General features: G+C 39.7%; 1 protein-coding gene across 5 annotated transcripts in view; it reads left to right on the top strand.

The window, feature by feature from the left end:
- OSBPL8 (oxysterol binding protein like 8) overlaps positions 1-16,533 on the top strand; it is a 74,025-nt gene that overhangs the window by 30,653 nt on the left and 26,839 nt on the right. For 2 of the 5 annotated variants that reach the window (XM_015856915.2, XM_015856933.1), the window contains one exon: positions 678-812. In XM_015856915.2, coding sequence (XP_015712401.1) covers positions 678-812 — 135 coding nt within the window. Of the gene's footprint in view, positions 1-674; positions 813-12,072; positions 12,316-16,533 lie in introns of those variants that run through there. The other 3 variants (XM_015856903.2, XM_015856943.1, XM_015856923.1) reach the window with 2 other exon arrangements.

The following is a 16,533-nucleotide window of genomic DNA, read 5'->3' as shown; positions in this document are numbered from 1 at the left end:
TAATCTCTTTTTATCCATACATGTAGTTCCAAAGGGCAGATGTTACTGAGTCAGCCATTCTTACCCTATCAAAAAATTTACAGTTCATATATGCTGCTTAAGGATGAAGTATGAACATCATATACAGGATGGCCGCCTAGCTACGAATAGCTAAAAGAGATCAAACAAGTCCTTTTTCAAACTGATAAAGTTCAAGGAGAGGAACCTTTTTCTTAATATACTCCCTACATGATCTTTATTAATAAGGTGCATGTCTTTGATGTTTATGTATACATTCATTCATCTTAGCCTTCTGAGATGCTAGTATAGCTTGACTGAGCAAGTTGTTTCCTGGGTCAACTCTCCTGTGACTAGTTAAACCAAGTAAAAAAAGTGGCAAAGAAATCCTAATTTCAGCACTTCAGTAACAGCTCAGTGCTGTGTCTGTATTCAGTAGCAGCTTTCGTACATCTACTAGTTTTTGTTTGCATCTTCTGATTCATATCTTAGACCAGTTTTTCTGGCTCCTTGCTTCCATCCCCTCCCAAGCAAATCTCTGGTTTGAAATCTTCGTTTTATAGAAAGAAGTATTTCACAAGGCAGCGTTTAATCCATGTTTCATAAAAAGCATTGAAGTTGATATAAATCTATATACAAGAACACAAGATTGAGTGAGCATCCATTTTGTATTTCAGCAGTGGTAACAAACAGCGATGAATCTCAGCTTTTAACTCCAGGAAAAATGAGCCAGCGCCAAGGGAAAGAAGCTTATTTTACTCCAACCAAAGAGTTACTCCAGCCATCTCTCAGCCCAGCAACTGCTCACAGCCATGGTAAGACAAACCTGTTTTTTACAGAGGTTTTGAAGAACTCTAAATGCTGACATTGCCTATTTCAAACATTAGTTCAAAACCAGAGCCCTCCACAATAAAGTAAGGAAGAAAGTGTATTGAAGTATTGCAGGTAATTTCTTTTGTCCTTACACGTTGATCTGAAAGAGAAAAAAATTACCACATGATGCAGTACTTTAATGGAGTATGCTGTGTCTTGTGAGAAGAACAGCCCACATGATGGAAAATCATTATCTGTGTATAACCCTGTAATTGATGGTCACGTTAATGTCTCTGGTATGCAGAAGTGTTACGATACACTGACTAAGCCTGGAGCCCTTGTTCATTAACAATTACTTCTATAAGATCCTTCTCCATTTGAAAGGTAAAAATCTCAGCACTGCCTTCCAGTCTTCAACCCATTCTCCACTAAACCTGCTAAAAACAAACTCTCAATAAATCTGTGCGACTGATTGGATCCACAGCAAAACAGACCCGTAGACCTGATGCGCTGATGGGTTGCTTAGAAGCAAAAATGAAAAACAAGCTGCAGTTGCTGTCCTTGTACTTATTTGGATTTGAACCTGTTTGTCTTACTTATAATTATATTCTAGCTAGTATTTGTAGTGGTGGATGCAGTCTTTTTTTTTTTTTTTTAATTGTTACTCTTTATCGATCTTGTCAGCTGTGCTGATCAGCTGTGGTTACTCCAGTTCTCAACACGAGTCGTGTTTCTGAGTTGACTTGGTACAAGCCTCCCAAACTCCTGTAATGTGATTTGTCCAAGTGATGATGTTAGTCAAAGTAATAAAGCCAGGTTCTAAGGCATCTCTGAATCATTTTGTTGTTTTCTCATTAGTGTCATTGACATAAGAGGGGAAGTACTTTTAAATCAAATATAGTTGTTACTGTGTTGAATCTAGTGTTCTTTCATTGTGCTTTAAGAATTACAGTAGTATTTTCTGTGTTATGTATAGCTAGCCCTGATGTATTTTCTAAAAGCTTCTCTTATCTCACTGGAATAGTGCTTGATGTTTTCTGGCTTACGTTGTGCTTAGTCTGGAAATGTTTTCTGTAGTTTATGTGTATTTAACTTCTTTGTAACACTGATTGTTGAAATAAATGTTGTATTATTCTGTGTACTGTGTCATATCCCTTTACTTGAAAAGTGATGCAGTTATTTATTCAAATATTATGGTAAGTGCTTTTACTGTATAGTGCACCCATGGTACTGTGTGATGATATGCAGAAACGTTTAGATATTTAGGAAATATTTAGGAAATGATTAGATATGTTATTTACAGGCATTTCTTACAAGCTAAATGGAGGCACGTCTAGTCACTGGTTCCTGAATGCACCCTTAGGAGATGGGCAATCTGAACAAACAGTCTGAGAAGCTTACTAGGCACAGCACAGAAAAGAATCAGACCTGAAAAAAGATGTGTGACAGTCCGCAAGGTTCTGGTTGAATATATATGGAGGGAAACTGTGACACGAGTATCTTGGCTTCTGCCGTGGGATGGTTTATCCACCATTACCTAAGTTATAATTCCTGCTGCCTGAATAAAGTAATTCTCATGGCAAATCCAGCTTTTTGTAAAACCTGTGGTTAAAAATGAATGAGTTGAAGCAGCTAATGGAGTTACTGGTGTGAGTGGGCAAAGAGGAATAAGTCAATGAAAACAATGTACGTCAAATTCTTTGGCCAACCAGCAATGTTGCAGGGAGAGGTGTAACTTGGTGCCTGTCCTTGGCATATCTACTGGAACTGGCTTAATTTGTGTCTTCTGTTCATGTCTTAAGATCCTAATGGTAATGACTACAAGTATAACTAAAGTAGATGAGATGTTGAACCTTCTTAATATAAGGGAGCAGAGATAAAGATTTAAATGTTCAATTATTTTTATCCATTGACCTCCCATCTGGAACAAAGAATGAGCATTATAACATACAATTGTAAAGTTATAAGTGGTGTATACTTCATAATTTCAAGTACTCTCATGTATAGATACTGGGTTTTAATTTATATGAATGTAGTTCTTGATATCAGAAAGTCTCTGTTTTCCTACACTTGGTTTCTTAGTGTAAAATGCTTTTTCCTTCCTTGTACCTTTCCAGTGCAGGTTTGCTAAGCTGATCATGGGAGTTATGCCTGCATAACCTCATCAGTTTAAACAGAAACTTCAGAGTTTTAGTGCTGAAAGGTTAAGTCAGCTCTATACAGCCTTGGTCCTAAGGTTGGCTTGTAATTTTAATTAATGTGGATTCAGTTTCTTTCTGCCGTGCCCATTTTGTTATTTACAGAGTCAGAATAAGCCAGTCTTGTTTGGCTGCAATTATATTTTGTTCTGCAAGTACTGAACCTCCAAATGTCGTGGCTTTAAGTTGCATAGTACCCAAAAGCCAAGTGCCATCTAGTACAAAAACTGAGACGCTCATGTGCTGAGGTTCAAGTGACATGAAAACAAATATAGAAACTTGCCTGTTGCCTCCATAGTGTGCAAGAAATGGTTTAATTCTGCAAAGCCAGCAATACAACTTTTTTTCTGGGAGCTCTAAGCTCAGCTGCACAGGTAAAAATGTTCTGATTACAGACATTCTCAACATCATGACTCAAGAACCGCTTGGGAGCAAGTAGTGGCTGGAGCAGCCCTATACTTAGTTGATCTTGAAGACATTTACTGATTTCCACCCTTCCCTTTTCCGGCACTCGGTCCGTATATGTTTAAACAGCCATTTCTAAATTCTTTCATTGGGCAGCTTACTCAGTAAGGTTACGTTGTTTCTTAAATCAAGGTGGGAAGTGATCAAAGAGAGATAAGGATTTGGTAGTGATACGAACAACCAAACTTTTTAAAGCAAATCCTTTTTTCCTTATACAGTCTTTAACTGTGACTTTTGAAGTCTGTGTGTGTACTCATCCTTTCCTAATACCTGCCACGTTAACCCTGTCTCTGACTTGTCAGTGCTGTATATGGAAATTTGGGGCTTTTTGCTTTTATTTTTTTATCGAAGCATCAGTGCAATAGAAAGGAACCTTTGACAAAACCGTGTTATTACGGTTAAAAATGAGCATTGAAAATACTGAGCCCATGACTGCATTCTCAAAAACTGCGAATCAGAGACGTGCTCACTGTTGTAAGCTGTTTATGTTGTTACACAAATTATCCCCGTAAATTGGATTTTTGTAAATCTTGTTAACTCAGACTTACATCAGCGTGCCCCTTTATTTCTGTTTGATAAAGGGCATCCATGTAGAAATACCAATCTCTTCAAATATATGAAGAAATCAGAAGCCTGCTCAGGAAGGGGACACCTTCCAGCTTGTAAATATGCAGTTAAAACATAAAACATGAAAATAAAATATATGCTTAACTGAGAAGCATATTCTTGTGTTATATGTCATATTCTGTTCTTGTGATAAAGAGAAAATGTCACACTTTTTTTTTTACATGTATTTGTATTGCCTCTCTATGGCTTTATGTAATGAGTGCTGTGCTGTTGTTTTCTGCATACCACTGAGTGTATGGTACAAAGCATATATGGAGAGAAGAAATGCTTTGTGGTTTTGATCATGCTGATAGCATTTGTGTGTGTTTATTTACCCAGGAAATAGTCTCTGAGTTTAATTCAAGTGTGAGGCAGTGAGAATCCACCAAGAGGAATTCAAAATTCACTGCATCCATTATTGGGAAATGTTACCATTCTGCATTTTTGTCATCTTGAACTCTTGTAGGTTGATCATCTTTAAACAACATGTAGGTTGCAGTAACGGGAGCATCATCCAGACCTGATCAAGAGCAAATACCAGTGGTGCTTGTGTTGACGGTATTCTGGCTTATACTTTAAGGCTGTCAACTCAGCAGGTGATGCATTAGGATTTTGGAGCTCTGATTTCTTTATTTCCTGTGGTGAACAGTGACCTGCGCAGACAACCTTCCTGGCTTAATTTAATTGCATCAAAACTCAGTATTTCTACATTTATAGAAGGCATCAATGAGTGAAGATGTGAGTAGTATCTGGGAAAAGTGTGTTACCATGATAAAGATTAGGGAGGACGTATTTTAAAGTAATGTAAATCTTTGTGCTAGATTAATGGCTTCCTGCTCTTTTTTGAAGTCTGCTGCCTCCTACATTATTTCCTGGAGCATGTTGTATTGCAAAGAAGTTGTTTCAGTTTGTTGATTAGGAGCAAGGGGAGAGAGATAGCTCTTTGTGTTGGATTTTAAGGGCTTGGTTGTTTTAATGTGTTAAACTGATGTACTGCATGATTAAGTGGATGCTTGTCACATAAGGATAAGCCCTGGACAAAGGTGTCCGGAAGGAGCTCGAGCTGAGCTAAGAAGCAGGATCTGTAGGAAGCTTTGGAGAACAAATTGGAGAGAAAATTTCACTATTTTTTATGTGAGAGAGAAGATGGTGAGTGAAAAATAAATGTCTTCAAGCATCCCCAGGCACCTGTACAGGCTGGGAGGAGTTGTCCTTGAGAGCAGCTCGGCAGAAAAAGACCTAGGGGTCCTGATAGATGAGAAATTTAACATGAGCCAGCAGTGCGCTCTGGCAGCCCGGAAAGCAAATGGGATCCTGGGCTCCATCAGGAGAGGGGTGGTCAGCAGGGATAGGGAGGTGATCGTCCCTCTCTACTCTGCTCTTGTGAGGCCCCATCTGGAGTACTGTGTCCAGGTGTGGAGCCCTCAGTACAAAAAAGATATGGAGATTTTGGAAAGGGTCCAGAGGAGGGCCACAAAGATGATCAGGGGGCTGGAGCACCTCCCCTATGAGGACAGGCTGAGGGAGTTGGGTTTGTTCAGCCTGGAGAAGAGAAGGTTGCGGGGTGACCTCATTGCAGCCTTTCAGTACCTGAAGGGAACTTACTCCCAGGAAGGGAGTAAACTCTTCGAAAGTGCTGATAATAGCAGGACTAGGGGAAATGGTTTTAAGTTGAAGGAGGGAAGATTTAGGTTGGATGTTAGGGGAAAGTTCTTTACTAGAAGAGTGGTCAGGTCCTGGAACAGGCTGCCCAGTGAGGTTGTGGATGCCCCGTCCTTGGAGGTGTTCAAGGCCAGGTTGGACGGGGCCCTGGGCAACCTGATCTAGTAAAGGTGTATGTTTGGTGGCCCTGCTAGGCAGGGGGGTTGGAGCTACATGATCCTTGAGGTCCCTTCCAACCCGGGTAATTCTGTGATTCTGTGATTCTGTGTGTGATTAGCTGCAGAAGGACACTTGCTAACTCTTGGAGGGGTGAGATGCCTTTGTAGCTATGCTGACCAAGAGAACATAAGACTTGCACAAATTACTGTCTACCTGAGCAACTGACAAGTTAAAGGTGGTTCTCTGTAAATCCATACAACTTGCAGCTTTTAAAACTATTTGTTTTGAGGTAGGTTGGCTCAGTTGACAGCTTGATTCCATGGCAAGAAATACATGGCACTCCAGATTTGGGATGACTGTTGTGTCTCACTGGCAGGTAGCATGCATGAGGCTCTTGAAATGTAGCACGTGGGTTATTGTGATTCAGTAGAAGGGGAAAAGTTCAGCCCTGTGTTATTGGAGTAGAGCCTTCTTAGTTCACTAGCATCTATTTCTGAGATGGACACTTTGCTTTGGACCTTTGGGCAGGTTGTTGAGAGCCTGTTCATGGGAGTGCACAGAGCTGAAGCAACAGCTGAGGCTGTGTCTGCTGGAGTTGGAGAGAAAGGTCCTCCGTGCCTGTATCTCCAGTCATTGAGTGTTGTCAGAATACAAGGATTGGACCAAATAACCTCCAGAGGTTCCCTTTCAACCTCTGTCACTCCAGGACTGTAAATTCTGATCTTTGATTAAATGCCAGCTCCTACTTTTCTTTCAGCTAGCATTTTAAAGGTGTTAATATTGCTTTTTGACTATGATGCTTTTAGGTGATAGATCTTCCCCATCTGTCTGGTTCCAAGTCAAATTGTTTTCTGGGCGGCTGGGTTATATCTTATGGTTGATAATGATTTCTGGTTTTCTTCTAAATGTTTCCTTTGACTTTTCTGCTGTATATCCAGACAAACTTAATCATGCAAATAACTTCATGCAGTCTCCTGTTTCACTCTGCTGTATCTATCCTTTGAACAGAGAAACCGAAGAATGACTAAATAATTGATTATAGTATGAGCAACTTATTACCAAGCATGTCATGTGAGGTTTTTTATTTGTATTTAAACGTAGTTCATCCTCACCTAAAACTGACTCAGCACTCACAAGAAAACTGCTAAAGGTTTGGTGAGACTTCTTTTGTGTTTTTGTTTTGTTTTGTTTGTATTTGTTTTAGCAATTCCATATTAACATTAAATGGTACTTCTGAAGTCAAGCACTTTCGTCTAAGTATAGCTTACATTTTTTCTATTGCCATGTGGTATTTCTGTCTAAAATCTTGCAACCCTTAGTCTTGGTTTCTCTTGCCATGCACTTGGAAAGTATTTTTGTCTTACCTTGCCCTTTGATGCTGAAGAAGTGTTTTGTAATCTGGAGTGTATAGAAACCACGTGGACACGGTGGTTCTTCAGGTAGTTCTGGATTCATATCTGTTGTGTTGCTGCAGGCAGGCACAGGTCAGTGGCCTCAGTGACACGAGTGGTCATTTTTCAGCTTTGTGCATAGCATCACGCAGGTGAAGCCTGTGCAGAACTGTGCTGATTACTTGGAGTAGCTTCACCGATACTTTTGTCAGAGAGAATGTTAATGTGGTTCTGTTCACAGTAAAGAGGGAAGGAGTTTGACCCTATGTAATTTGTTTTCAGTTTGTGTTGCCAAACTGAGTTTCTTGTGAAGGTGGTGAATATGTTTAGCTGTGTGTGATTACTCTTCTGAGTGTATTATCTTGATGTCCTGCTTTCTTACCGTAATGCACGCTCTGGCACATTCCTCTGCAAGTCAATGTGTATTTATTAAAACTTGCCATTTCTGAAATGCTGCTCCACCCAGCATTTGTGGCTTGGGTAAATTATATGTGCTCCGTTTTCTGCGAGTTATAGCTTTGTGAAAGAATGGTGCTGGGTTTGAAGGGCACAATAGGGCTGATTACTGCGAAACTTCTCAAAGAAGTTCTTTTTTTCCGTGTAAATCTCCGCAGAGCTGATGTACTTGAACCTGAACTGTGACCTTGAGTTTTATAAGTGCTGAGATGAAAAGCGCTGAAACCTGAGCAGTGAGTGAGCAAGGCTGTTTGCTTTGGGTGGGAGGAGCGTAGCAGGAGCCTTAGCAAGCGATGAGGTGGAGGCAAGTGCAGCTGCCAGCAAGGCGCTGGGAGTCCTGGTGTTATTTCATGAGCCATTCTTAGGCATGCCTCTGGAATTACTCCTCAGCGAGACTGCATTTGACCTGGAAATAGTAGAGAACAAAAGAAGATTTGGTGGAAGAAATTTACCATTGTAAACTGGCACCACAACGTGTAGTCTCATGGTTCAGATGTCATTTTTGTGAATCAGATATTCGTATCTGAAGGCAAGTACATCTTTACTATTTTTTTCTTCTTAAACAGAAGAAAAACGCTTGCTTAAAATCAACGTGCAAAAATTGTGTGTTGGATAGAACTTGTTTGTAGGTATGGTAGCCTGGCAGTTTGCTTTTACTGTTTTCTGCATCCTGTACTCCTGTACAGAATGTGTATATACTACGTGTAGAAAATGATTTATGATGTTTTCATTTGCTGGACGGGGAGGAGAAGCCGGCTGGAAACTCACGTTGTTGAGATGTCAGAGCAGATTATTGTCAGACTTGAAGAGTGAGTGTAAAAAGCTCCCAGCTTCTCTGCTACGCTGTCAGTTTTCCTTTCTCTTTTTCCTCCCTTCAGGTTTTACAGAGTTTGGTTTTAAGAAGACATTTGGGCTTTGCTAGCACTTCTCTTAAGAGAAAATATTCTTTACTTTGCATCAGTAGGTGTACTTAGAGCTGTATTACTATAGTAATATCAATTTGTTTAAAATCTTCATCATTTTAAATTACTGAAGTCTGTGTAAAATTAATTGTTTACAGTTCCTCAGTGTGATAGTTTAGAATATGGTTGATTTTTATGAATTGATTTTTAGAATGCAGTTTTCATGGTTGGCAGTTCCTACCTGCACAACTCCAAGTTTTTTATAAGTCTGTGCTTTATTTCAACATTGAATATTTATTATTTGGAGAAATATTTTAAAACTATAACCATGCTGTATCAAAAGTGCTCCTGTGATGGTGGAACTGCATGCATTGCCTGCTTACTTTTTAGAGTGTGTGTGAAAAGACGTAAGGCAATATCCTGAAATAATGCCTTAAGCGCAAGACTACAGTGTAGTTTTCAGACAGCATTTATTAGTATAGGAGCTGTGGTTGAGTAGCTGGTATGAGAAATACATTCTGTCCTTGAGAAAACATGAACAACGCATAATTTTTCCTTCTCTGAGAAGTTTAATAGTTTATGGAATGGTTCCAAAGAATGTTTATCAATCAGGTGATAGGCGCTTTATATATAAAAGTATAAATATATATATATAAAAAGACAAAAAATGGGAATGAACTTTTTGTGTTGTTTGCTTTTCCCTTGAGATAGATCAATGATGTATTCCAGTCATGGACTTTCTCTTCTTTCTGCTGGTGTAGCTATTACATGAAACAGAAAACAGAAGATATTTTCTCCCTTTAAGTCTGCTTTTATGAAGTACTTAACTGTTGCACTATGGCATGCACCTGAATACCTTCTGAGGCCAGAATATTTTCCTTTTTTTATAGACACTAATAGTTATCTACTATCTGCAATTGGCTGTAGTTCTATTTGGGAATATTTAGAAACTCTGTGAAATGTCAAGCTTTGTATGTTAGTGCATTTTCTTAGTATACCGTTTATTAAGGCGCTATGCACTGAATACATCGAAAGAATAGAAGACTGCCTGGGATCTTAGTTTAATGAATGATGCTAATTCCATTTTTATCAATATATTGGCTCATTCTGTATTTATTTTTAGGTTGGAAACAGGGAGAAAAAGGATTTTGTTTAATAGATGGTGCCTTATGAGGTGCACCTCTCCATTGTTGTGTACAGAATGTGCAGATAAGAGTGTGTCCAAGCTACTTGAAACATCTTTTCAGGCTGTTTCAGTAATAAAATTTGCTATGGAGAATGCAGAAGGTTTCTGGAAACTTAGAGTGCTGAGTCTGTGGGGAGCAGAAACTTTTTTAGTACCGCAGGCTGATTCCTGGGAGTGATAATAAACTTCCATTTGCAGTCACACTATAGAGAAGAATGCTCATTTTTAATTGAAAGTTACAGAGTTCTTTTGGTCTAACAGCCTTTCTGTTATGTGTCAGTTATCTGATGCTTCTGCATTAAAATAACTGACCGTGCATGCACAAGTATTAGAAATCACAAGTTGCTCCAGAGGTGGAATTTTTACAGCCGAAGCCTGCTATGAACTGCTCTACCACTGCATGTGGAAGTGAGATATGAGGATGATTTGGTGAGAGGGTGATAAACTACTTTTTCCCCTTTCCTTTGTAGTGATGAGATGGTTGACAAAAGGCTCATAGTCTGCTGCTCCTGTGCTGCCGTTGGAGTAAAGGAAGAGGTGCAAGTAGCAGTTTCCTAGGCTGGGAGGTAACTTCAGAGAGGAGTGATGCAGCTGCAACATTATCACAATTGGAAGTCTAGCCAAGGATTTTACTTTTCCTTCTAAATGGAGGAAAAGGTATAAGGAGAAAGGTTTTAGACTGTACTCTGATACAGCTTGGCAACACAAAACAGTGCCAAAGGGCCTGAGAAAATGTGGCTGGAAATGAGGGATTAACCTTCAAGATTTTAGTGTTTCCTCAAGCCCCTGCATATCTAGCTACTTCTCAGTACAATGAACTAGTCTAGGAACTAGAAATGTCTAGTTTCTCCCTTCACCATGCCCATAAGTTTTTTACTTCTCATACAAAATAAGTGAAAGTTACATGTCATGTTTAGTTTTTCTTAAATTGCTTGAAACATATTGGAACATTTTTCTGGTAAGAGGCATGAAGAAATTCTTAGCAGTTTATAGCATCCTGGAAGCTGCTATGCTTCATAATCAGAAGAGTTAGTTTTCAGTGATTTCTGTATGTATTTTAGTATATGTATTCATAGGTGCACATAGATGAACATTCTGCACAGTTTAAGCCTGTCATGGAGTTAAAGAGTGTTTTGGTCTACTGTGTTACCTTTAAGCCAGTGTGGACTGAAATTGCTTATCTGCAAATACTACATTTATTTACACAAACATCTGGATTAAATAGTATTATTTAAGAATTAGTGAAATTCACGTTGCCACTAACTTGATTTAGGGTTTGCATTTCACTTTGTTAAGAAGACCTCCTGTACCAAGTAAGGGAGCACGCGAGACTTTATTTCAAGGCTTTCCAGCTAACAGAGCAGGTTTCAAAATGTAGTTTGTCAGAAATATGGTGTGAGTCAATCAGAGCCAGGGGATGGAAGAATGGAATTAGTGGAAGCACATATGGAATGGGGCAGAGAAGCAGCCAATGAGATGTGGAGTGCATGAAGGAGGGTAGGAAGAGCTTATCTGGCAATGAACAGTTTGGATCATTTGATTCCTGGTCTTGAAGCATAATTTTCTGGAATTATTTTTTTGTGTTTAAAATTTAGGACGATTGGTTTAAGTGTTGCATTCATTGCACAACATATTTGGGCCATTGAAAATAAAAATGAGAACCTTTTTGTGGAGCTTATTTTGTGCAGCTCATCCAGAAGTCAGGCCGTTTGCATAAATAAATGTGGCTCAGTCTTAGAGAAGAATATGCTGTCACCTCACCTTTTAAATAGAACTAAGGGGTGAAGATGTAGAAGCCACATAAATCAGCTGGTGAAAACTAGATAGGTAAGTGCCCGAACAGGGGAGTTCATCATGGCAGCATAAAGCAAACACTGGCTTCCTTTTTCGGTTCCCGTTGTGTATTGAAATATCAAACATTGAAGCCTCATTAGCTCTTAAGTGCTGTGTAAGTTTGGGACTTGGAAGACTAACACGAAAAAGATTTCATTTGATGAACCCTTACAACCTGAATAATGGTCGTTTTAGTGCTCTTAGAAAGCAGAGATGAGTAGGAGATGTATTTGTGGAGAAGAAAAGCTGAAACGCAGCTGTTCACCTTTAAATGTTCTAATGGAGTTGACGAGAACAGGATAATATTGCTTGGCTTGCTGCTGATTTGGCAGCTTCTGTCTCTTTGCTGCATTTTTCACGTATGCCCTTCGTTTGTTTTTTTCCTTTTGTATCTTACTCATCAGAATATGAGGTAGAAGGCTGTTACTGCAACACTCTTGTTCCAGCCAGCTAATGCTAACCAGCTTTCACAGAGAACATAATCCTTATACAAACATCTTAACTCATGAAGGAAGAGGGTGCACTGCGACGTAGGTTTTCCTCATGTGCTGGGATTTCATCTGTGTTTTCTGCAAGAGCTGATGGCCGAAAACTTGTCCGGAATGCTTCCTTTGGAGGATATAATGAACTCTCACCTGCTTCACCAGGTTTGTTGTTCTTAAAATGTACAGAAGATAATATAATTTCTGATAAGATTTTTCAGCTTGAATGAAAGTAGTCTACTGAGGTGTTGGTAGACATTGTTAGCAGAAATCAGAAAGAATATTGGTTGCGTGCACTGAAGTAAGAGCTCTTTGTAGTAGCAAGAGCTGTTGTACGCAGGCAAGCAAGTAAGGTAGCTTATCCTACAGCAAGTATCTGTTTAAAAGTAATTTGTTTACTTGATTCTTCGTGGAGCATTTTGGTTTGGTTGGTTGAGCTTTCATGACTGAGGTTCTGTACTGTGATTTATAAATCCCTTTCTTGAAGTACATGTAGTGACAAGATAGAATGAGTTAAGGCTAAAACCATAGCCTTGCTGAAGTCTGTACTGCAAGACTTCTTTTAAACAATTTAGTACCAGAAAGGGCTTGAATCTCTTTTTCCTCAGATTTGTTGTCTCCTGAAAATTAGTGATGGAATATTGAAGTGAATTTCTAGAGCTTTGTTGTCCGTCACGTGTCCTGCTGATGTAGGTACTTGAATTTCAGTAGTTTACTTCATGAAACTTTGATCCTTGGAAATACAAGGTCACCTATTTCTTAGAAGCAACGCTGCAAAATTTGTACATTCTTAGTGGAATTATTCTGCACGTGTGATTTCTCTTGAGCCTGCGCAAATGCGCGCTTTGTTGTGGGGCTGGAATGTTGGGGGGGAAAAGAAGTACTTTTTTCTCTTCTTACTGTACCTTCAGATGAACAGCTCACTCAGTTTGTAAGCTCTGCCTCTGAAGTGATGAAAAAGAGTTGGGGTGCAGAGTAAGCAGGATACCGTGGGCTGGTGATTTCTGAGCTCTCCGCACCACTGGCTCACACTGGCTTGCAGAATTGCTGGAGCGGCATGCTCAGCTGCTGGCAGCTGGGTGCTTCCTCAGCACACTGTGTTCTGTTAGCCCTCCTGGTAGCCCTCCTGTTTTACCACAGAAAATAGCCTTTCTGTCTGCATCAGGAAGTGGTCAGTCTTCTACCAGGAGCCTTGTTAAAGCTGCTCAGGAGATGAAGATGTCAAACCTGAAGTTGGCAAATAGGCAGAACCTCCCTACCTTCAAAATGAATTAGATAGTATGGAATAGTATTCTTAAAAAAGCATTTGTCACAAAGCTGCTGAAAATCACTCAGTCAAAAACACTGCTGTCTCTGATGGATGAGTCTTAAAAGATTCTTTCCTTTTTCCCTGCCCTGTTTGTTAAGTAATGCTGGTGTTTCTGTCTCCCACAGATTGTAACTCGCTTTGTCCTTGAAGTATATCCATTTTCAGCTCAGCAACTTTTGTTCAGAACTGCACATTGACACCAGTAATCAAATCAGTCCGTTTCTTGCTTTTCATTTGCAAGCCAGTAATATTATTGCTTGGCTTGCTGTTCCTGATCTTTTCTTGTGTTCCGTTACTTTTTTTTGCTTGTTCTTGGGGCTGTTGGGAATAAAAAAAGAATCACAACAAACAAACAAACAACCCTCCAGTCAGTAGTTACTTTTTCTTAGATTTTCAATGAAATAGGTTAGTGTTAAAAAGTAACATTTATTTATTTTTCTTTCTCGCTGACGTATCCTAGTTGTAGATGAGAGCTACTGGGAGGTACTATACCAGTACGTGAAATGCAAAGATGTTGCATGGTTGTTCTGCTTTTTCTTTCCTGCTTTGCTCAAGATTGATTAAGGGACAAACCGTAGGTATGACTTCAAAAAACCAACACATGCTGTGCTTCAAGACTGAAATATCATAAACAAACATGTTAGTTTTAAATGCACCCTACTGCAGGCTTCATACTATAGATTCTTGAACACTAATCTCACATCATTCCTACTCGTTATTTTTTGTCAAGGATGATCTTTTGGAAGATCTTTCTTTTAGTGTTGTCAGTGTGCTGTAGCTCAGTTTCTGAAGAGTTACAGAATCATGGAATGGTTCAGACAAGCAGGAAGCTAAAAGATGACCCATTTCCAATGTCCCTGCCAATTACTGATTGGTTCTGTTGCGAGGACAGCTTACGTGAATGAAGTTCTGGTTGTTCAGACTGTGTGCAGTTGTCAGCCTCCTCTCAGGTTTTCCTGTAAGTTCATTGTGAGGTTTCATCTGAACTTGTCATGTGCCCTCAATAGGAATGTAGTCCTGGAAAGTTTCCCTTGAGGTCTTAAGATCAGATCATGATCCATAGCTTGCTCGATTTGGGATCAACTTTCAGAGTATGGGGCCTGTGACGTTAACAAAACAAAGATTGCAATGGGAGGAATTTGTTAAGATAGTGTAGTTCTGGATACAGTTTCTACTATCCAAAACTGCTTTAGAGGCTACAGCAGAAAAGTTTACAATTAAAAGAGATATAACTGCAAGTGCCTTGAAATATATTGGGTGCTCATTCTGCAGCTCTGAGGGCTGATCAGACTGCCCTTGCTTGCTTTCCTGTGGCTGTTTTGTCTGAAGATGGGTCTCATAAGATTAAATAGAAATCCGTGGAGAAACTCAAGGTTCATAACTGTTATCAGGAGGGGGGAAAACTGCATCTTATTTCTGATTTTATGAGTATAATTGTTTTGATGTTGTTGACCAAATATTTCCATGGCAGAGTGTATGTTGTCTTCAGTTAGGACTCATACCTGGCTTTTGGTGATGTTTCAGTACAAATCTCCCTGAAGGTATTAGTCTAACACTAATGTCAGGAGAATCAGGACTATGTGGGGCCTGGAGCGCCTTCTTCAGCCTGGAGAGGAAACGGCCTTTCAGGACCTAAAAAAGGGGCTTATGGGGAAGCTGGGATGGGACATTTACAAGGGCATGTAGGAACAGGACCAGCGGTAATGATTTTAAACTAAAAGAGGGCAGATTGGGTTTAGATATAGGGAAGAAATTCTTGGCTGTTAGGGTGGTAATGCAGTGGCATGGGGTGCCTGGTGAAGCTATGGATGCCCTGTCCCTGGAGGCATTCAAGGCCAGGTTGGATGGGGCCCTGGGTAGGATGGTCCAGTGGCTGGCAGTGATGCCCATGGCAAGGGTTGGAACTGGGTAGCCTTTTAAGTTCCTTTCCAAGTCAAACCATTCCATGATACTGACTGTACAGGCATTCCCCTCATCTAATGAAGATGCAGATTTCAGCAGCTGGATTCACTATCAAGTGCCCCAGCCATCATTTTGCTGTTCTGTGGCTAAGAGAGGGAGTGATATATTGTAAAGGAGCAAATGTGTGCTCCTCTTAGGCAGGAAGCATTGGGAACAAGAAGGTGCAATTAAGGAAGACAGCTTTGGTCTTTGTCTGATGCTCTGAGTATAGCACAGCTCCTTCTGGTTTCAATTGTGCTTGGTGATACCGATGCAGAGCTTTATATGAAAAGAAAAATGTGCATGTTAGATAAGAATGTGCAAAGTCCTTAAAGCTGTTGTGCTTCAGATAGAGGGCTTCTCTTCTGTAATCCCAACCCTGATGTAGCACTTCCTTGGTAATTCTCATCACTTTTCTGTCTGTGTTTAACTAGATAAATGAAACATGGAAAGTGATTAAAATATCCCTGCACTACCTTTTCAGCAGAACTTAGTTCCTAACTGGTGATTTCTCTTGTCTGTGGGATGAGAAGACATCATTACTGTGATTGTAGTGCATGTTTGACTGTCTAAGACTGGCATCAAGTCTAATAACTTCTCACTGGACTTAGATCTGCCCTCCAAGACTTGAGGTCATCTTTGTTTTCATACAGCACTGGTCCTGTAGAAAATATGCTTTAGTATTTGGACTTAAGTATGAAATATGGTTACCAGCTTTTGGATTCTGCTGTGTCTATTTGTATTATTACTATTTTTTTGCTGGAGAGCTACAGTTCTACTGCATGTCTTGATGCTTCTTCTCTGTGGTCAAATAGCCTGCTGCATTACACCTTTTTTTTGTTAGCTGAAGAAACTTCTCATCTTCAAACTCAATCTCTGCTAAAGGTAATAAGTTAGAAAACAAGAAGGTAAAAATAGGGCTACTGAAGCAAAGCAGCCATCTTGGATTCCTCACAGAACCTGGAGATTGTCCTAATGTCTTTGACAACCCAGAGAGACTTTCCAATATGTGTATTTGTGATAGATGAATTAGTGCTGTCTTAACCCACAGGGTTCAGCGTAAGTTGAGGAAAGGTGAAAATACTATTCCTAAAAAATAAAATCCCACATGAAACAGAGACTTGATAAAAGTT

This window comes from Coturnix japonica, chromosome 1 (assembly GCF_001577835.2).
Source record: "Coturnix japonica isolate 7356 chromosome 1, Coturnix japonica 2.1, whole genome shotgun sequence".
NCBI classification, from domain to species: Eukaryota; Metazoa; Chordata; class Aves; order Galliformes; family Phasianidae; genus Coturnix; species Coturnix japonica.
Note: the sequence above shows the minus strand (reverse complement) of the source record. Positions and strands in the feature narration are given on the sequence as shown.